General features: G+C 42.3%; 2 protein-coding genes across 3 annotated transcripts; one reads left to right on the plus strand and one right to left on the minus strand.

Moving 5' to 3' along the window:
- Positions 1–1,321: 1,321 nt before the first annotated feature.
- On the minus strand, positions 1,322–8,353 carry gpnmb (glycoprotein (transmembrane) nmb). 2 transcript variants are annotated; one of them, XM_026155953.1, is made up of 12 exons: positions 8,060–8,353; positions 6,760–6,915; positions 6,523–6,663; positions 5,643–5,816; positions 5,384–5,545; positions 4,955–5,263; positions 3,917–3,976; positions 3,580–3,777; positions 2,963–3,068; positions 2,504–2,724; positions 2,290–2,380; positions 1,322–2,011 (listed from the first exon to the last, which is right to left on the minus strand). In XM_026155953.1, exons 1-12 carry the CDS (start codon positions 8,127–8,129, stop codon positions 1,864–1,866), a joined length of 1,836 nt encoding a protein of 611 aa, XP_026011738.1. In that variant the 5' UTR covers positions 8,130–8,353; the 3' UTR covers positions 1,322–1,863. The 2 variants fall into 2 exon arrangements, with proteins under 2 accessions (XP_026011738.1, XP_026011737.1); XM_026155952.1 differs by having other exon boundaries at positions 6,502–6,663.
- A 4,028-nt stretch (positions 8,354–12,381) lies between these two features.
- LOC113014678 (polypeptide N-acetylgalactosaminyltransferase 15) lies at positions 12,382–16,873 on the plus strand. Its single transcript, XM_026156353.1, has 10 exons — positions 12,382–13,160; positions 13,285–13,451; positions 13,597–13,801; positions 14,607–14,774; positions 15,118–15,235; positions 15,647–15,841; positions 15,952–16,083; positions 16,181–16,282; positions 16,361–16,504; positions 16,594–16,873. Exons 1-10 carry the CDS (start codon positions 12,640–12,642, stop codon positions 16,756–16,758), a joined length of 1,917 nt encoding a protein of 638 aa, XP_026012138.1. The 5' UTR covers positions 12,382–12,639; the 3' UTR covers positions 16,759–16,873.
- Positions 16,874–20,741: the final 3,868 nt, after the last annotated feature.

Genomic DNA, 20,741 nt, shown 5'->3' on the forward strand with positions numbered 1-20,741 from the left:
GCTTGTAAGAAAAGGAAAACCAAACATTATCATGAGGTTTCAGCAAAGACCCACCAATCTTGTTTTTGATCAACTTGATTAGGTGATCATCAAAATGTGAGCACCTCTATAAAAGCAGCGGTCTTGGCAGGGTGCTATTTAGGTGTGTGTGTGTGTGTGTGTGTGTGAGATATAACACAATGCCACAATTTTCTCAGGAGTGAGGTCCCAGCAAATTCACCCCAAGGACAGAGCATGTAATGCCCAGAGGCCTCCAGAATTAGAGCCATGTCTTGTACTCTCGAGGCCTGGAGACACGCTGATCAACTATGATTTGTTTGGAAGGGTTCCCAGGAGTCTCTAAGAGCATTACCCCATGGCTTAGGTTTGAAGTTGCATCTGAAACAATGTTTACACAATACGCAGTGCTACATTTAGCAGAAACCAAACGGTGTATCCACACAGGCTCAGCCCAACTGTCTAGGTCTGTGGCGGAGGGGTAACAATTTGGGCTAATTGTGCAGCCACAGGACCTGGGCACTTTGCAGTGAAGTATTGACCATGAATTTCTCTGTATACCAAAGTATCCCAAAGTGAAATGTGAGTCAAGTCATGCAATAGGACAATGATGCCATGGATGGCACAAAATCTAGAACTGACTGGTTAAAGAGAACATGTTGCAATGGCCCAGTCGGCACCTGAATCACAGGGTGTACTTTACACAGGGATGCAGAGAGTCCTGTGAAAACATTTTCCACATGATTGAAGTCGTGTATGAAGTTGATACGAGTTCCACATGTAATGAGTTGACAATGCCCCAAATTCCAAAGCAACATACGTTAGGTAGTGCTGCATTAGAGAAATATTTAAAGTCACTTGGTAAACTTTGCTAAAGGAGTGAAAAATGTGTAATAGTACGGTATTAAAAACTTTAAGTTTAACAATTTGCCTCTGTGCAGTTTAGTGTACTGTACAGTAAAAGCATTAAGTATGTTGTGTGAACTACCTGCTTTAAAATCGGCGACGTGTGATTTGATTGCATTTGATTTGCAGTGTTTGTTTTGATCACAATAATATACAGGATTGTGTTGGGTTACAGGAAAGTGGTGACTTCCTTGCTTGTTTTAAAAGCCCCAAACGATAGTGCTAATGGTTAAAATCCAGTTTTTCACTAAACCATGAATTTTCTGCAGTTAATGTGATTGTGTGAAACAGTTTTAAAACAGATTTAACACCACACACGAACAAACAAATTAATAGAACACTAAAAATCAGTTCATCTAACGTTAAATACATTTTTTTCCAGCTCCATACAAAGACAGATTCCAGTGTCTTCAAAACATAAGTGGTTAGTTCACAGCCTTTATTTAGTGACAGACTTATTTATCAGCCTTTCATCCTCCTTGATTATGGCTATGTTTAAATCTTGGAGTTAAAGAAATTAAATTATAACTCATTTGAGGAAAACCATGCATGTATCACTACTAGTAGGATTTTTACCCGTACATTAATATACAGTATTCTAAAGCAATCCATGACAAACGGTACAAAAGCACTTTTCATCAAAAACAGCCATTGCTTGAGCCTAATTCATTTTATAGCAGCTACTACACCCTATGTTGCAATCAAAATGAGTGCCTCAATCACATATTCGACAGCCTCTTCAGTAGAAAATCATCACACCAATCAGCAGCTGCTGTAGCAGTAGCAGTTTTCTGGAGCACAATCAAACAATTAAAACAAGCAAAATATTAGTTTCTTTTACAAATATGGTATTCCTGCTATTTTTGCACTTTAATGCTTAAACTTTTGATTAGATTCATATCTGACAATCACATGCTTTAGGTGTTTTTTATTTTAAGTGATGATGCAGCTCAACAAAGCCTACAGGGGGTTTCTCTCAGTCAGCAGGTGACGGCTCTCCTCACTGGAGGGGAAGAGTGCCTCCTTCAGGCGAATCATGTGACCTCCAACCCCAGCATGGGGATCCTCCACCAGTGACCTGCGAATGGGCCGGTACACCTTGTAACGCCTGGAAGAAAGATGCAGGACACAAAAATATGATGGGAGGGTAATGACACTAACTGGATGTGAGCGGCAAGAGTTGGAAAAAGAATACGAGGTGTTTTACGAGCAGGGTAGTAATCAACTGGAAATTCAGTGAGAATCAAAGTGGCTTTGTGTGCATGTGTAAATGCTTTTTAATGTGGCAGTAAAAGGCAAAGTTGTGCATTAAAATCTTTCTGCATCATATATTCAGGTCTTCACACATTTACTGAAGGAATGCTGCTGCATCTGAAGACTACTCACTTGTAGACCACATAGGCAATGAATGCAAAAATGGCCCCCAGAACAGCACTTGAGGAGAGAACGACTTGGGCAGTGTGAGAGGTTGTGGACACTGATGGGTACAAAGGGCAGTGAAGAGAGTGTAAAACAGACCGGAAACTACAACACACCAGGCAACAGTTTCTACAAAGCTGATTTCAAGAAATATCCTGTTGTATGTGTTTGTGTAGCTAACCAGGTGTGTCCTGGGACTTGTTGATGGTGATGGTGGTGCTGGTGAGGGTCAAGCTGCTGGAGTTCTCCAAAGTGATGTTCACACAGTAGGTGCCCGGTTCCAGAAATCTTCGCGTCAGATGCACTTTGCACTCCGAGAGAGGCGGCACATCGTTGCACATGATGTTGCGTACCTGAGTGCAGCTGGGGTCTGACACGATGGTACAGGCTGAAGTGGGGATGCTGCGGATAAGGGATGAAGGATAAATCAAACCTGTTTATCTAAAATGTATAGGTTTGTGGGGGGGGTGCCATTGCACCTAAGTGACTAAATTGGATGTGCAGGGAGAAGATCATCAAAAATAAAGTTGATAAACTCCAAAGGTTACTGTGATTTCCTCTTTGAATGTTTAAAAAATGATCTACAGTGTTATTTTTTTTTTTTACATAAATTTAAACAAAGTATATAATAAATGCATACCTGCCCAGACATTTCACCAGGAAGTTGATGTCAGTGTTGGTGACTCTGTGGGCTGACACTTCCAAAATCCGACTGCTTGGCAGGGTGTTCAGTGGGTGCTTGGGCTCTGTGGGGAACAGATTAATTATTTTGTGGGTTTTGGATGTGTAATCCTCTTCCCCCTAAATAATAATATGATGAAGGAACCAGTCAAAGAATCATAGCATGAGGTTGCTTGAATACAAGTTTGTAGAGAGAAACTGGATCGCAACAATCAGGATTTAATGCAGTTTAAATGGAAGAGTGTTTCCTTTTCATTATCAGGGGTGGTTACGCCACACAAGTACGAGTCCCATCCCTAAGTCCATAGTTCGTGATGAAAGTGAAGCAATTCTGGGATGAAATGTGGGCTGGTTTCTTGTATGTTATTATGATAAATGTGACAAAATGGTTTTTGTTGGAAAGCTTTTAAAATCATACCCACTTTCATTAGCATTAAAGCCATTAAAGTATATTGGAAAATGTGCCCTCGCGTTTAGTTTTTTAAACTGCTACACCATGGCTTCTGTACAATGGTTCATGAAAAAGACTCAGTGGTATACAACATAACTTGAAGGATCCCGCACACTCCCACCTACCAACGACAGTGATATTGCCTGTGAAGGTCCCGTAGGCGTAGCGGAAACACTGGTTGCTGTTGCGACGCCTGGTGCGCAGCCACAGCGGGGTGGTGGGGTTGGATTCTGGGGAAACAGTGGAAGGGAGGGGCTCTGTGGTGGGGAGATCCGTGGAAGCAAAAGAGGAGGTGGTCGAGGGCAGGCTGGTGCTGGGCGGCACTGTAATATGAAGCAAATGGGCTCTGCATAGTGATGCACGCTGGTATTTTAACTTCCTCACATGATATGATTCACCCTCTGCATTCGATATTCCTACATAATCACAATCATAATACACATTTAGCTGTAAAAGCCTCACCCTGTGTTGTCTCCATCTTGGCTGTAATCGCATGAGTGGCAAGTGGAGTTGTAGGAGCCTCTGAGGAAAAGACACGGGAGAAACATGTTTTTCCATTAGCACTGATTCCCCGTCTTTTTGTTGTTGTTGTTTTTAAACAGATACTTGTCTGTGTGGGTTCTCAGTGACGTCATGGTAGTCCTGCGAGCTTTAAAAAACTTTTTTAAAGTTAATTGAAGATGTGTAAATACCCGAGACTCTCCCTCTTTGGTTTTAGATCACCTCTCACCTCTTGGATGAGAGGTGAAACTTCTTCAAGAAACTTAAAGAAGTGCAGTCACCTTCTTTTTACGCTCCGAAGAAACTGTAGGCACTTGCAGATAATGATTCTGTCTTTTAAAGTTTTACATGTATTTTTTGTTTTTACATTCTTCATAACATAACTGTTTAAGTAGCAGTTGCTTCATATCCCCAAAGTGAAGAGAGATAACTTACTTTGTGTGGCTCACATTTCCCTTTTTAAAGTTTATATTTTGGCATTCCAATTATATTAATTAAAAAAGACTGAAAGACTGTATATAAAATAAGCCATAGTCTCAAGGTCGAAAAAGTCAATCGAAAGCAGAGATGCAGTTTTTCTAATGGCCAGCAGGGGGCAGCTCCTCTTGGTTGCAAGGAGATATCTAATTGTATAGACACATTTGAGAAAATGACCCAATTTTCATTTTATTGATGACTTCAGTGAAAACATTCCTCATTAGTTTATGGTCTCAATTGCTTGTTTAAGATCTTAATCAATATTATACATTTTCTCCTCTTTTTTTCCCCAATTGCAGAGAAATTGATGGCAAAGACTTGTCTGTTATGTAAGTGTGCAGTATCCTTGGGTTCTCAATCAGAGCTACCCCTCTGGTTTCAAAACACCAAGATGGTGACACATGACAGTGTGCTGGCCATCTCCATCTGGTTTTAAGGTTTGTATAAAAAGTTAACAAGTCTTCAGATAATACTTTGCTTGTTTTGTCATGTCTATATCTTTGTGACTACTTGTGACAGAACCTGTGGACGTGGTCGAGGTCGGGGTGTTGGCAGAAGGTGGACATTCAACTGGAAACGCTGCCTCGACCACCAGCTTCACAGTCATGGTCCCCAGCTTACTGTAGGCGTGCGTGGTTACGTTGCGATGCGTTACCAGCTGATTGCCGTCTCGAAAATCCCAGATGTAGTCAATGGAGGCAGCAGTTTTCAGGTAGCCGCTGGGGTCATGGAGGTGGACTTTGAAAACCACATCCTCACCACGGATGAAGATATTCTCAGATTGGTTGACTGCACCCTTCTGAGAGATGTCGACCGCCACTGGAATTTTATCTAAGGGAGTGCGTAAGAATAATGTAAATGACGTATTAGGTTTCTGCCTGTTTGTATCTCTGTTTGGCTGAAACATGTAGGCAGATAAAACTGTATAAGCAGAATATTTGTTGTTCCCACCTGTGACAAAGAAGACGGCGTTGTCGGTAGAGAGGGGGCTGTACTTCCTGCGCTCGCGTTTCCTGTAGACCATGACTTCCATGACCTCTGCCCCCAGAGGGATGTTGGTGGTATTGATGGTCACACTGGAGGAAGAGCCGTCACACGTCTCAAAGTACTGGCCTGGGACAAAAAGAAGAGACAAACTGAGTTGGTTTAGATGTTCTTCTTTTTCCTTTCGTATCCTGTGTACATGCAAACTTGTAAACTTGTATCTCACCCATTGTGTGCCAAACATAGACGTAGCTCTTTCGTCTCCAGTCATTGCTCTGAGGGAAGGGTCTCCCATCTGGGAACATGTTGCATTTTGCCTTGTCTATACATTTTCCAAAGCCATAGTCATCCAACCAGGAAGTCCAGTTGTACACGTAGCCAGAGCGAACCTGCCCATTGGCTGTTTGACAGAAAATAAAGTGATGTAAAAGCTTTAATTTTAAAAAAATAAAAATGAACTGATTTTGCATGATAAATCTGTTCAGCGATTACACATGGCTGGTAGCTACAAATGCTAAGATAACTATACTATGATAACTAAAGACAATGAGTAGCCAGGTTCATTGAGGCGTAATTTGTCTATTTTAGTGTTTATCAGCAGCTTGTTCTGGTTTTTATCTTAAGGGGGAGCCTACTTTAACTCTTTCCCTCATAATGACGTGTTTTGACACCCCCTGTGCCCTTAATAACATGTTTTGACATCTCAATATGTATCAATAAACATGTGGTTTGATGACCATCAGATTATGTTCCAGATTTTTTCAAGACTCAAGGGTTACTCCTAGTGGGCCATCTTTTTACAACAGTGTACAATTTAATTTGCTCTTTGGTGGGCTTACATAAATCAACCACAACATTTAAACCACCTGCCAGCTGTGCTGGTCTCTCATGTGGATAAAACTGCTCTGACCCATCAAGTACAGGCCATTTGATTGACTCCTCGTGATCAGTGTTTTCACTTCACCTGTCAGTGGTTATAATGTTGTGGCTGATCAGTGTATATGGCCCCATGATGCTTTGTGGTGGTGTGATGCTATGTGTGTGCAGGTTCATGGCCTGGCCCGGCCTGGCTTTCTTGGCAGCACCTGACGCCTCCAGCTCCGTACCATCCTCACAGTGCTCATCCCAGATCAGGTTCCCATTGGCATCCTCCTTCTGGCAGGGAGGATACTCCAGCTTTGCAGTGAAGGTGATGGAAGAGCCATTCAGAGCTGGACTGTCACTGGTCAAACGGACTTTGGGTTTACCTGCAGAGAGGTGGACTTTCCAGGTGAATGACCTGAAATACCTACGCAAATGTTTCAATGGTGAAAAAAAAAACACCCAGAAAACAAATTACCCACCTCTGTGGTGCATAAAATCATTTAACTTTATGTTTAGTGGTGGGTAGATGTAATCATCCCATGGGTTGGTGTCGGGAAGCCAGCCAGGGATCGGTGGGATTGGAAATGGAAACTTCCCTGATAATGAGTGCTTGTGTGGGAATACATCCCTGTATGCTGGGGAGAGATAAAGCAGAGAGACAAGGACAAGGAACCTTAAAATGTATTTTGGTTTGATGTGAGTCCCTCACTAAAGAGCTTCTGTCATTTACTTGAATCCATTTAGAGGTTAAATGTTTCTTTCCTTACTTGTGAAAAGAGAAACCTACTTGGATTTCATTAGGCTCCTTTAAAATGTAATTAAATGTTAAGTAACAGTGTAGCCCCAAAATACCCGCATAATGACCAAAATCATGTTTATTTCCTGACATGGAAAAATCTGCTTCCAGTACCTGGTTTCCACCTTTAGTAAAAATATTTTACTAAAAGCTCCCATGACTGAAACGATGAAATGATTGAGGGCTGTACAACAGACTACATTTAACTAAGCCCAATAAAACAGGAGGAAAGCGTTTGGAACGTTAGGCATAAATAAAATGTTTATTGTTATACAAAAAAGATATTGGATTTATACATTTTTAGTAAGATGACCTAGTTTTTGATCTTTCATCTCCACATTCTTACTTATTTATTTTTTTTATTCGGATCTCCACGCCCTTGTTTTCTGCTTTCTCGTCATCTAGCCTGAGTGACATATTTTTCAGCGCAAAAACAAATTCAATCTGTGTAATCTGGTTAAAGGCGAAGAAAAAAACGATCCAAACATCTGGAACGTCTGTACGCAAATAGAAATTTATTCAGCCAAGAGAGCGCATGGCGTGAAAATAGAGGGGGAAAGGTGATTTTAAATTTGCATTTATTAAATTAATGTCACATTTGCTTTTTTTATGATACCGGAGGAAAAAGATTGTTAAAACTTTTTACGGGATTCCATCTGGTTATGATAACAAATTAGAGAAAGCTACGATTTCTCCGTTTTTTCTGGATGTAGAGAATTGTCTGTTTGTGGAGTGAGTAGCAGTCTTAACGGAGCACACGCCTTAATCAGTCTCATGGGACTCTGACTGTAGAGAGCGGATGGCAGGACGAGTTAAATAAACAAATGAATAAACAAACAACCCTAGGAGATAAACATCAAACACCAAAATTATTCAATTCACGTAAAGACATTAAATTAAAAATCTGAAATCAATAAACCAACATTTTTAAACCACAGCCACAACTCTTTCACTTCAAACTATTCCAAAGTAGCGCCACTTACTTTTGCGTCCATCAGCTTGATAAAGAAAGCAGGCACAAGCCAGGAGGGAAACACACTGCCAGGCTTTCATTTTCACTCGTCCGTGGGGGGTAAAAACAGTCGTCTCTGCAGCTTTAAGTACCCACGAATAGTGTCTCTGTGCGCCGACACAGCGTGTCCCTCTTTCTCCTCGTCCGGATTTCCCAGTACTACCCCTCCGTTTGTCCCGCTGTCCACTAATTTAAAGTGGCTCCGCTGAGCGCACAAACATGTGATGTTTCCTAACGAGACACATCTCATCACTCATTAGTCCCCCAAACTCAGGAAACTCATGAGAGACGAGATGCGCGCGGACTGCACCGTGCGCATGCTCATCCTCTTCTTTCTCTCCCATTTGACAAAAAGTTCAGTGACTTTTAATCTGCTCAATCTTTCATACTCTTGCGTTTTTTAGAAGTGTTATTCCCTTTCGTGTTAATCTGTTTATTTTATTTTTTCCCCAGTTTATCATTTCTGTTTTTTATTGTTTAATGTAGTCGATTTTTTAATTGTTAATTAACACGGCAGCACATTGTCCACAATAAATATATTTCAATTATATCGTTTTTTTGTCCCTTCTTTGTTCTCAAATTTGAGAAGTTTTATTAACTTTATTAGATAATAAAATTTTGATCAAACAATGTTTTTCTTAAATATATAAAAAGAGGGTTTTGTGTGTGATTTAGTCGGATCATGTAACTATATAATTACATTAGGAAGCCTGGATATCTTCTTATAATATTATATTTTCCTTAAGTTCTGCCACGGAAGTCCGATAACAGATAAAGTCCAAGCGTGCAGAGCTGTGCACACATGACTGAAATGTTTGACACGATGAATCGGAATCATGCTGAGACACCTCACTCCGCGCGTGGAGGTTGCGCCACAGATGAATCCTAAAAAAGCAGAAGGGATGCCTAATGTTCCTTCTGCGTCGTGTTCGCTTTCGACACCATCCACCATGTGATGAAAGTCACTGTTGTCGGCAGGTCTGCTGCTGCAGCTGCTGTCACAAGAGAGTTTGGAAAAGGGTTACAAAGGGATCCTCGCGTGCAAACAGATTTCTTAAAACTGGGTTCAAAAGTCAGCGGAGTCTGAACGAACAAATAGCTCACGCGGAATATTTCTAGCAATGGTATTAATGGACAAAATACTGAAAATAAAGCAATTATTCGTCTCTATTTAAATAAATAAAAGCAGAAACAAAAGAGAAGGAGCTTGAATAAATTGTGTGTCCTTGCTGGGTCGTGCGATTTCAAGCATAGAAAAGCAAAGCAATGTCAGCAGACAAGGTTTCTAACGAATTACGTTTTTAAAATAAATAAATAAATAAATAAATAAAAACACAAGAAATAAACAAATAAATAGAAACAAAAAAACTTAGATCTAAAAATCCGGGGTGTTGATTGTGACAAATCCCCCCGGCCGACAGGCGTGGTCGCCTGCAATTTTGCGAATTTTAATCGGTTCAGTTGTTGGGAGAGCTCCAATAGTGACCTCCTTTAAAGCTCTGAGATCTGCTTTGCATGTTTTAGATATCGAGCTTCAGAATCTGTTGGCATTCGAGTGAAATCTGTGTTTTAATTCATTAAAACCTTTGTGGTGTCCTCGGGATTCCCATATGCTTGTTTGCCACTCACCTAGGGACCATTATTGGTCCGAGGACACCACAATTTGAATAAATAAAAAAGGAAGAAAGTCATTGTGGCGGTTAATTGCTGTCACATGTCAGAATAAAGCCACCAGACATTCAGCAGCTTGGAAAAGCTGCATTGATAAACGAAACACTGATGGCCACTGATCAAGACCACGGGATCTGACAGAAGCTCTTGAAGAAAACATTATTAGAGCAGATGTTTAAAAACGGCACGTAACATGTTATATTTCTTTGATCCAACATGCTTTGTTTTGAAATTCTGAAATTAAAATTTGTGCTTTTTTTTTTTTTTTACACTTGTTGTGTTAAAATTCATTTATCACGACTTTTCTTAAAATGACACTACAGTGCGGATCCTTAGATTCTTCTTTTTTTTAATCAACCAAGTGTAGGGGAAACATCCATTACTTGCAATACCGACTTTCTCCAGTAGAGGGAAGCACCCCTCCGCAGCTTCTCATGCAGCCTGTTACTAAACCCCATTCCTCTCAAATCAGATCAACTCTTGATCATTTCCAGGGTTCAGTAAAACGTTACTGAACACTAAAAATTAAGTGTTTATTCTGATTCTGCATATGTTGTTTTCATTATTAATGAACCTCCTGATTAGTTTCTACATTCATTCAAGTCCTTTGCTATAAAAAAAAAATCAATTTTAGTGAAATTCTGAAATGTTTTTATATCCTCAAGTTCAAACCCCCGACAAATGCAGTTTATTTACAGAAAACGGTAAAGCTGGAACACGTTAATTATCGATGGTTCAACTTTTAAAAGTAACCCAAATGTGTATTATTTGTCCAGCCGGCACCGGCACAAAAATATGTCTCTGTCTGCTTGTCTTCTATGCAGCCCAGAGAATAAAAAGTGCTCCAGGTTGTAAAAGACAGAAATATGATTGAAAAACAAGCCAACTGTGCAGCCAGCAGTCCCTTTATCCCCCCCCCCCCCCTTCCCCTTTCTCTCTCACTGTCGTGCCGTCTCATTTACAGCTCTGGCTTCTAGCTAGTGGACTGGATGGAGGAATGCAGAAACATTCCTGGGAATGTGGACAGGATCTTCAATGTGTCTGTGTGCGCGCTCGCGCGTGTGCGTGTGATCCTTTGGTGTTTGCACGCTTGTCTGAAAACGTGCTGGCGGTGGAAACTTTAATTCGGCGTGTGTTTTGGCCGCACAGTGGAACATATGAGACTGTTCACTGCGCAGAGCTGGAGCTACACAGAGACATTCTTTCTTTTCCAACCCCGAGGCGCGTAAACACATTCCCACCAGAACACTGGAGTCAGGACCCGGTCACCGCTCTTTCTCATCTTCGATTTCTCTCTTCAACCCCCCAACACACACACACCCCTTCTCTCTCTCTTTTGGCCTTTCAACTTGTCAGCCTGTCTCTCCAGGTGCTCTGTCCCAGTTCTTGAAACTATAATCATAATTATCAGAAGGCACTCTACGCTGTTGTCCAGGAGACGTGAAGTGTCCTTGTGTGGTCTATAACACACTCATTAAGCCTGCAATGGAGCTTTAAGAGAGCCACTGCCACCAGGACAGTGAACTGGTCTCTCAGTGCAGCCGACCTAAGCTCTTAAAACTCCTCAGGCTTTCCTGCCAGCTTGTATGGAGGTCTTTCTCGCAGATGTTAGCCACAATACAGAGCAGAAGCAGAGAAGCTGCCATGGCGCAGAAGACGCAGAAGGGTTTGTGATGTGCACAGTCTGACCTTCTAATGCCATTATCATAATGTATTAGGAAATTATTAGGCTTTAGTTTTTGCCAATTTTCCACTCAAACCTTTACATGATATATGGGCATGCTCCGAGTGTTTTTCTTTTTCTTCAGCAGTTCAGTTTTGTGGTGTGGGAAATTCCATTCATAGAATACCAAAAACAAGTTTATGACAACACACAAGCATGCACATTTCCACTTGTCGAAAAAGAAAACAGTAAAATAAACACGCGGACCCAAGTCATTCGGTCTTTACTTTCTTTAAGACTGGCTGCCAAGATCTCCACAGAGAACCAAGGAGATCGAAGCCGTGAACGCCCCGCTTCCCGGCACCAACAGACGGTCATGGGACCCGGAGGCCCGAAGCCAGCTGGCCAGAAGAAGCGTCTTTGATGTGTGACGCCCGGAGGGAGACGCCTGCTACAAGCAGACTCTCACACACAGACTGGAGGAAATGTAAAAACATTGTGTCTTTCCACTGCAGTGCGGACTTGTTTATAACTGAGCTAGTAAAAATGTGTTTTGAAATGGCTAATTATGGCTTTTACCACTTAATTTAGAGTATTTTAGGATTCCCCACAAGGCGTTTCAGGAATAATAAGATGACAAGAAGACAATACTAATACGGCGTCTGAGCCAAGTAGACTTCCTAAACTTTAAACATTGTATTTTTATTGCGATGGAAAGTGAAAAGCAATAAGTGTATACTACTCTGTGCGTTCTGGAGAATTTTCTTAATTATATTTTTTCTAAAATTATCTTTTAATCCTTCATGTTATGAAGTAGAGACGAAGACCTGAGCAGGTTGAGTAACAGGTGGATACAGGAAGTGACGACCTTTACATGATTTACATGACGCAAAAAATTTTGCACAGGCTCTAGGACCGCGGGAGGAGCTGGATGAAAGACAAAGTCAGCGAAACTCCATCATCTCAAAGTTGAGAACTTGTCTCAAACCTGCACTGTATGTCACTCTTGTCCCAGCTCTGGTACTCAATGAATGCGCCTCTACTCTTCTTCAGGGGATTCGTGTGCGATCTATTTATTTCTTGAATCATTCTAGTTGCATCACGCTGATGAAATGCAGTGCTCGTCAAGATGAAGCAAAACAAACACATCTGCAATTCAAAACAGCACCGGGCCGCCTTCTGAGCACAGTCTCACGCCTCCTGCGCCGTTGCTCAGCATGAGGCGGAGGAGCGCCATCCGGAGGAAGATGCTCTGCCTCTGGCTGCTGCTCATCGGATTCGCTCTGGTTGCGCTGGCGCTCTCAGATCTCTTTAATCGGGACAGCGACCGCAATCTTCACAAACCCGGCCCTCCCCGCCACCCCCTCCAGCGGATCGCCAGTCCTCCGGATCTAGAGGTCATCGTGGACTCCCATGACCCTGCTTTGGAGCTAGGCGCCGATTTGACTCCTCTGAAATCTCTGCAAGAAGACCAGCTGTTATTCGTCCCATCCATACATGGCACCAAGAGCTCGCCACAGAAAAAGCGGAGTTACAAGATGCTCCTTCCCGGAGCAAGTAAAGATACCACCGTACGCGGGCCACCTACGCACGGTGAAATGGGGAAAGCAGTGCGCCTTCATCTGGAGGGTTTGGAGAGGGATATGGAGCTCAGGGCTTTGCAGCAGTACGGTTTCAATGAGGTAGTGAGCGAAAGGATTTCTCTGCATCGCAGGCTGCCAGAGGCGCGCCATCCAGAGTGAGTGAACAAAGCGCACGATTGAAAATATAAACCAAAAGTTACCCCATACTGGAGTTCAACAAGTGCTAAAAGTTAGTGTAGTTGTTACTGCTTTCACAATTTGTCCCCCTCCCATCAACAGGTGTTTGGGGGAGCAACACATCGAGTCTCTGCCATCGGCCAGTGTTGTTATCTGTTTTAATGACGAGGCTTGGTCCACTCTCCTACGCACAGTACACAGTGTCCTCGACACTGCACCTAAACAGTATCTGCAGGAGGTCCTGCTGGTGGACGACCTAAGTCAACAGGGTGAAATTATCCATCCATCCATCCATCCATCCATCCATCCATCCATCCATCCATCCATCCATCCATCCATCCATCCATCCATCCATCCATCCATTAATTCAGTGTGCTGACAGCTTGTTCCGCCTTTTCTCTATGCTCCTCCTAGGTCACCTGAAGACTGGGCTGAGTGAGTACGTGTCTCATCTGGATGGAGTGCGTTTGATTCGCAGCACCAAACGCCTCGGGGTTGGAGGTTGCCGGACATTAGGTGCTACCAGGGCTGTTGGGGAGGTGCTGGTGTTCATGGACTCCCACTGTGAATGCCAAAAAGGCTGGCTGGAACCGCTGTTGGAGAGAATTGCCCAGGACAGGTACTTTTTTAAAATTATTCCAATTAAAAATCTATTTTCATATTTTACGGCGAGAAAGCTCCTGTTAGTATGCAGCATACTAACAGGATTCCAAATGCAAGTTCTTAAATGGGTGACATGTCAAAATATAAACAGTTACTGTGCCAGATTTTTTTTAAACTTTCTCTAATGAGTTCAGCCTTTGGACAGAAACACTTGTGAGGAGATGAAGGGTTCAGACTTATCATTCGCCCTTACTCATTAGCAAAGCAGGGCGATGCATGAGGTGTATGTGTGTGTATCGAGCACTGAGCTCCCATGATTTGGCTCTCGTCTTATGTCTCAGGCTGCCTGCAGCGTGGCTCTAATTAGACTAGGTAATTAAGCTGAGAGCTCGGGCTTGGAATCTGCAACCATTCGGCTCTCTCGGCCACATGTTTGACCCCTCTCCCATTTTTTCTCAATTCCCTTTTTGATCTTTTCATTTCCTTAAAGCATCACGCCACACATGATCATTTGGCATGGATATTTCAAACAGCACACATGGGGAGCCAAAACATTCCTCGACAAAGGACAGTACATGTTTCTGAACTTCCTGTGACACAGCCGGCGTTTGCAATTACAAACACATGCATACAGAAATGAAAACGCAGTGTCTATTTTACCTAGTTGTGCACAGATTAGTAAATGTAAACGTAGTCAAGGAGTTATTAGCTATAACTTGACTAGTAGTGGCATGCTTTACATCCAAAGTAGTCTAATTCACCACACTTAATAAATGCAAATAAAAAGAGCTGCTGAGATCCAGAATGTGGTGTCTTCTTAGGACCAGAGTGGTGTCCCCCATCATGGATGTGATAGACTGGCAGTCCTTTCGGTACAATGCCACCCAGTGGCCAATTAGGGGGGTGTTCGACTGGAGACTTGACTTCTTTTGGGAATCAAATCCAGAGTTGCAAGATAAAGACCCAGAGATGGCTGTCCAACCTCTGCAGTAAGTGTGCAGCTGTTAAGGGGTGCAAGTTAGATTTAATGAGTTCTTATTTGCATGATAACAATGCTAAATGAACCATATTAAGAAAGACGGATCAGATGTAATTTTACACGGTATGTGTAAGTGCATAACTGACCTTTGCCTTTGAAAAGTCTCGAAAATATGACCAATTAGAATACAGAAGTATAAAAACTAAGGACCATACATGTGGAGCTGTTTGTCCTTGTGTTGCAAACCCAGACTTTAACATCCTGAAGTTCATTATGTCACTCTACTCCAGAGATACCAACACATCCATGCAGTTCTTTTTTAAAAAAAATGATGCTGGTTCTGATTGTGACAGGAGCCCAGCGTTAGGAGGTGGAGTTGTGGCTATCGACCGACATTTCTTCCAGAGCGTGGGAGCCTATGACCCTGGGATGGTGCTATGGGGTGCAGAGCAAATTGAGCTGTCAATCCGGGTAAAGGAAAGCTCATTTGATGTCAACTTTCCTGCTAAATCCTCCAGTGCACACACACCAGACAGAGAGATGACAGACTGCATTTGCTTTTTATTTTAAGCCATGTAAGGTATTTTAGCAATACTTTGCCTGAGTGATTCGGTTGCCTTCTGTTAGTGCTTTAGGATTGCTGTGCTATGAGATGATGCCTTTTGCAAATGGAAATTTCAGCTTGGATAGTGGTCTGGGAATGTCCTGGCCCACTGATGAATGTACCAGTGTGAGAGCAAAAATGTTATAAATCAACTTGTCTGCCTGGGATGACCATTAAAATATGAAACAATATGACTAACAAACGGGGAATTAAAAAAAAAAAGAAACACAGAAAACAATTATATTCTTTATTACTGAAATACAACTACATTCTTATAGGTGTGGTCATGCGGCGGCTCCATGGAGGTGGTACCTTGCTCCCGCGTGGGCCACCTCACTCGCCGCCACCTGCCGTATCGCTTCCCAGATCAGGACTTGCTTCAGAGGAACAAGATCCGGATTGCTGAAACCTGGATGGACACGTACAAGAAAATCTACTACAGAAGGGACACGCTTGCTCATTTCATCAGACAGGTGTTTGTGTGTATGTGTGTGTGCGTGTGTGAGTCAACACATCTGGTCAAGAGATTGTCTGGTGAGTGTGCACCACATACAAAAAAATGAAACTTTCTTTCTTTGTCCAGTCTGAAAACCCGAACATCACGGAGCGTCTGCGGCTTAAGAGGAGTCTGGGCTGTAGGAACTTTCACTGGTTCCTAACTACAGTCTACCCACAGCTTTATATCCCCCAGGACAGAACTGCACTGTCAGGAGAGGTATCACAAGCTCTCACATGCTCATACATGCACACGAATATATGAACAAGTTGTGTATGGATGGACTGTGAGGCATCATGTCTGTATCTGCTTGCAGCTGTACAGTGTTGGTACTGGCAGATGTGTAGACTATCCCCAAGGTCGGGGACTGCAGGGTGGGGCCATGGATGTGGCACCGTGCACTGGGACAGGTAGCCAGGTAACCATGATTACAGATTACTTGATGATAACAACAGATAAGTGAGACATCAGTGAAGCTGATCTCTTGCTGTTGTAGCACTGTGATCTAAACTCTGAGGGTGAAGTGCGATGGGGTCCCACGGGAACTTTGTGCTTGGATACTGAGGGAGAGAGGGCGGTCCTCTCTCCTTGCGCCAGCCACCGATTGACCCCCGGCAGACTCCAGTGGAAGTTCATAAAGGCAAGACGAAGAATTGAGCGACAGGCAGTTTTTATGACTACCCGGGGCATTTAGCTGACTCTCTGCATATGTTTTCCACTTTTCCACAGCTGAGCGGCCAGCTCGTTCACCAACTGTCTCAGTTATGTCTGGAGGCTGTAAAAGAGGAAGGCGACAACAAGCGCAGCACAGGAGGTCTTTTCCTGCGCCAGTGCACCCACCACCCCAGACAACAGTGGCACTTTGAACAACTAGTGGCTCCCAAAGGTGCCTGATAGAGGGACTAGCTTTAGCAAGATATAAATCCCAGGCAAATCTATCATCATATCACATATTTGTAGTGTCATACATATATTTATATTACACACACACACACACACACACACACACACACACACACACACACACACACACACACACACACACACACACACACACACATGTATTTTGCAACTTTTTGCTCCTGTTTTAAGGATTGCAATTATCATTACCTGTATTAACTGTATTAACTAATGATAATGTCAGTTTCAGTACCTGTTGTCTTTATGAATATTTCATCATATATATTATTATAAAAACTGTATATTAAATTATTTTTGTGTCAGTAAATGGTTCCGTGAATTTGTGATCTGTTTGTGTACATTTCTAAAATATTTAACCGGCAGACAAAACACCACCACAGCTCTGAATTCAGGACAGTTTTGCCATTATGCTGGCCTTCACGTACACCACATCTAAGCAAAAACTACAAAGAGTTTATTTTCTCATATCAGGAAGAACAGAGGTGTTATGATAACATTAAAATGGCTGCATCTTGTTGAAGTGTCCAAACTGCTGAAAGAGTGTGTGCAGCATGGAGAGTGCCTGGATATTATATATCAACAGCAGAGGGAGCCATCAGCCTTCAGAATCATTTCTAAAAGCCAAACTCCTTATTTTGGTATTGTTAAACACAAATAGCACCCCTCCCTCCATTCTAGTCATTTATTATAATATATATAACATGTTCTTATATGCATTTCTGTCATTAGGGCTAACCTAACGGATGTGACAGTGACGTCCATCCGTCTGAGAGAAGTGGATTTGCTCGACAACAGGAAAATTTGGTTTTGTTTCTAGGTATTAACTCACAGTCTAATAAACCAGATTTTCTTTAGGCCATGGAGCTTAAGAATAGGATGGACTCTAAACTGGTTCTCAGTGTCTCTATCTTGGCCTCAAGGCAATGAGTTCTAATAACCCCCAATACTCAGCCTCAAAATAATGCTCTTCTTAACCCATGCTCCACTTAGCCCAGTGAACTTCACAGCACCTTCTGAATAAAAAATAAATAAAATCATATGGTAACCTCTTAGTATGTCTTTCTTAGTTATGCACCTACTGAGCTGTTGCAAAGGAAGTGCAACATATTTCTGTTGCAGTGGGTTTTCAGAGATGGGCTAGGGCTATCGTATGGAAGCTGTTTGCTTCTCTATCAGAAGTAAACAGCTGCTGTTGATTCTAAATGGTCGAAATTGCATGGCTGTATTTACATCGATTCCCATTGAAAAATACAAAAAAACCCCCCAATAATATATGTGCTTTCTATAGCTGTTGTGCTTACACTTTAGCATACATCTATATATTTTTTATATTTTAAAATCATCATTATCCGTCTATTGATCTATCCAATAATATATTTTTAAATGTTATTATTTAATTGTTTTGTTTTTGTGAAGCAGTGGTTAGCACAGTCCCGTCGCAGCAAGAAGGTCCTGGGTTCGAGTCCAGTCTGGTCTTTTCTGTGTGGATTCTTCATGGGTTCCTCCAGGATCTCTCTCAAAGACAAGCATGGGGTCAGGTTAAATGGTGATGAATTGCCTTCACACTGATTTGAAAATTCATGCTTAAATTGGTTTGAATTTGAACATGAATGGCTGTCTGTCTCTGTGTGATAGATTGGTGACCTGTCCAGGGTGTTCTCCCAGGGAACAACCACACAAGTATCAGTACCCACTTCTTTTTTGATAGAGAGTACAGATACTTGGTACTTTGAATTTCACTTCAGTTACTTGATAAAGTCTAATTTACTAGCTAACTCTTGTGATGACCTCTCCACAGACACAGAAACTGCATGCATTCACAATCAGAAAGCATTTGACCTACATGAGAGCAGCACCAGGTACAAAACCTTTGCTGTCCAAACACAACATTAGAGCAAAGCTTCGGTTTGCCATTGAATGGAAAGACAATGACAGAGTCATGGTAAACATGCTTGGTGCACACCAAAGACAGCTTTAAGGGACACAGTATTAAAAGTGAATTACATGCAAGAAAACCCCTCCACCATTCAAGCCAATGTTTTGCTTCCATTAACTACACCCTGATGCCAAGCTTACTTTTTCTGCTTGCTCTTAGTGTGTGTCTCCTTTTTTTGTTAATAAATGACTGAAAAAGCTAGTTTTCCTTATGGCTTTGTAGTGATGTAATCAGTAAGGAGAAGATCTTTACTGGTCTAAAAATAGCATAAAAAAAGAAGAAAAGAATGAGATGTAATTACCTTTCCACATGATAATAATAATAATAATGGATTGGATTTATATAGCGCTTTTCAAGGCACCCAAAGCGCTTTACAATGCCACTATTCATTCACTCTCACATTCATACACTGGTGGAGGCAAGCTACAGTTGTAGCCACAGCTGCCCTGGGGCAGACTGATAGAAGCAAGGCTGCCATATCGCGCCATCGGCCCCTCTGGCCAACACCAGTAGGCAAGTAGGGTAAAGTGTCCTACCCAAGGACACAACGACCAGGACAGAGAGCCCGGGGATCGAACCGGCAACCTTCCGGTTACAGATACGCTTCCCAATCCCCTGAGCCATGGGGCGACCGTGGCTCAGGGACACTTCTCATAGACCTCACAGTAACCCTGGGACAGGGTTACTGTGAGGTCTATGAGAAGTGTCCCTAATAACAGTCTTCTTTCAGTTAGAAAGTGTTTGATTTCAAAGAGTTGGGAAAATAAATTTCCAATAGATCATTCAGATTCATTCAAAAATCTCTGGTTTAAGGGTACTTAGACCTTCCATAAGAGAAGCCCACACAGTAACCACAGACTGCCACACATGTAGGACTTGTGCTGGTGGGGGACTGGGTGATCCCGGTGTTGACTTTATTACTGGACAAGCCTGATGGTTCATCATAGCTCTAAATTCCATTTCCACTGCAGCGTAAGACATGTGAAAAAAAAAAATCCTGGCATTATATTGTTGTATTAGTACCATTATAAGTTGTTTGTGCTGATTTAGACAGTAAGATTGAAATTCTCCTTCTCCGGAGGACTCTTCTTATCCTCGTCTGATGCTGTATGTGACCTTTTCCCTCCCCTCTGTCTTCCTTACACAGCGTCTTCCATCTCTTCTCCACGCTGAGGTGAGTGTGATGAATACAGTAGACTCCCACATCAAATGCTGATTGCTGCTGGGCATGTCACAATCTCACCAGTCTCTTTGTTTCTGCTATGTTTTTTTTAAACACACACACACACACACACACACACACACACACACACACACACACACTGCTGCGAACCTGCGTGACTCAGATGGATCTCAGCTGCTGCGATGGAGGAAGCTGTGGTGTCTTTATGAAGATCTATGGGGCTATTTCACCCAGGACCAGGGTGGCTCTACTGTACTGTGCAACCCTCAAAGAGCCTTGGGTCTTTTTTTACAGAGACACTGTTGTTTCCAGTGATTCATAAAGCACAATTAGGTTGATGTGCATGGGCCTCAGGAGCGGGGCTGACACAAAGCGAAGATTAAGTGCATTAAAATGTGACAAAAACTGGGCTTGTGACACCAATTAAGGTCAAAGACAAAAACAGCTTTTGAATGTATCATTTAGAAAGTTCGCGTGAGATGCAAACACTTTTTACTCACACCCTGTAGATTCAGTTTCACAGCAATACCTATATAATTGTACCATTCTAAATCCTGGAAACTGCTGGTTCTCAAAACACTCAAAAATGACCCTAATGAGAAGAAAACAAATTGTTGCAGTCTTCCTCATTCGCCCTACAAGTCCAGTTTTCCACACAGACAACTGTTATGGAACCTCCCCTCCATGTGCATACTTGCAAAGCTGGAATGATGGAAGAGAGCGGGCATTAGTGACAAAAGATGTGTAAAAGGTGGAGGTTTGTTGCAAAGTGGCTTGCAGTGTTTTCTAACCATAGGCAGACTAAAACAGCTGAAAATAGCATGCCCTATATGAGAG

Source organism: Astatotilapia calliptera, chromosome 22 (assembly GCF_900246225.1).
Source record: "Astatotilapia calliptera chromosome 22, fAstCal1.2, whole genome shotgun sequence".
Lineage (NCBI taxonomy): Eukaryota > Metazoa > Chordata > Actinopteri > Cichliformes > Cichlidae > Astatotilapia > Astatotilapia calliptera.

Excerpts from the sequence above, each read along its gene's own strand:
- LOC113014678 (XM_026156353.1), top strand. The coding sequence starts at position 12,640 with ATGAGGCGGAGGAGCGCCATCCGGAGGAAGATGCTCTGCCTCTGGCTG. Across the intron at positions 14,775-15,117 it reads ATGGCTGTCCAACCTCTGCA|GAGCCCAGCGTTAGGAGGTG; the intron begins GTAAGTGTGCAG and ends TGATTGTGACAG. Across the intron at positions 16,084-16,180 it reads GAACTGCACTGTCAGGAGAG|CTGTACAGTGTTGGTACTGG; the intron begins GTATCACAAGCT and ends ATCTGCTTGCAG.
- gpnmb (XM_026155952.1), bottom strand. The coding sequence starts at position 8,129 with ATGAAAGCCTGGCAGTGTGTTTCCCTCCTGGCTTGTGCCTGCTTTCTT. Across the intron at positions 6,664-6,759 it reads TGATTTTATGCACCACAGAG|GTAAACCCAAAGTCCGTTTG; the intron begins GTGGGTAATTTG and ends ACCTCTCTGCAG. Across the intron at positions 2,381-2,503 it reads CAAGTCCCAGGACACACCTG|TGTCCACAACCTCTCACACT; the intron begins GTTAGCTACACA and ends TGTACCCATCAG.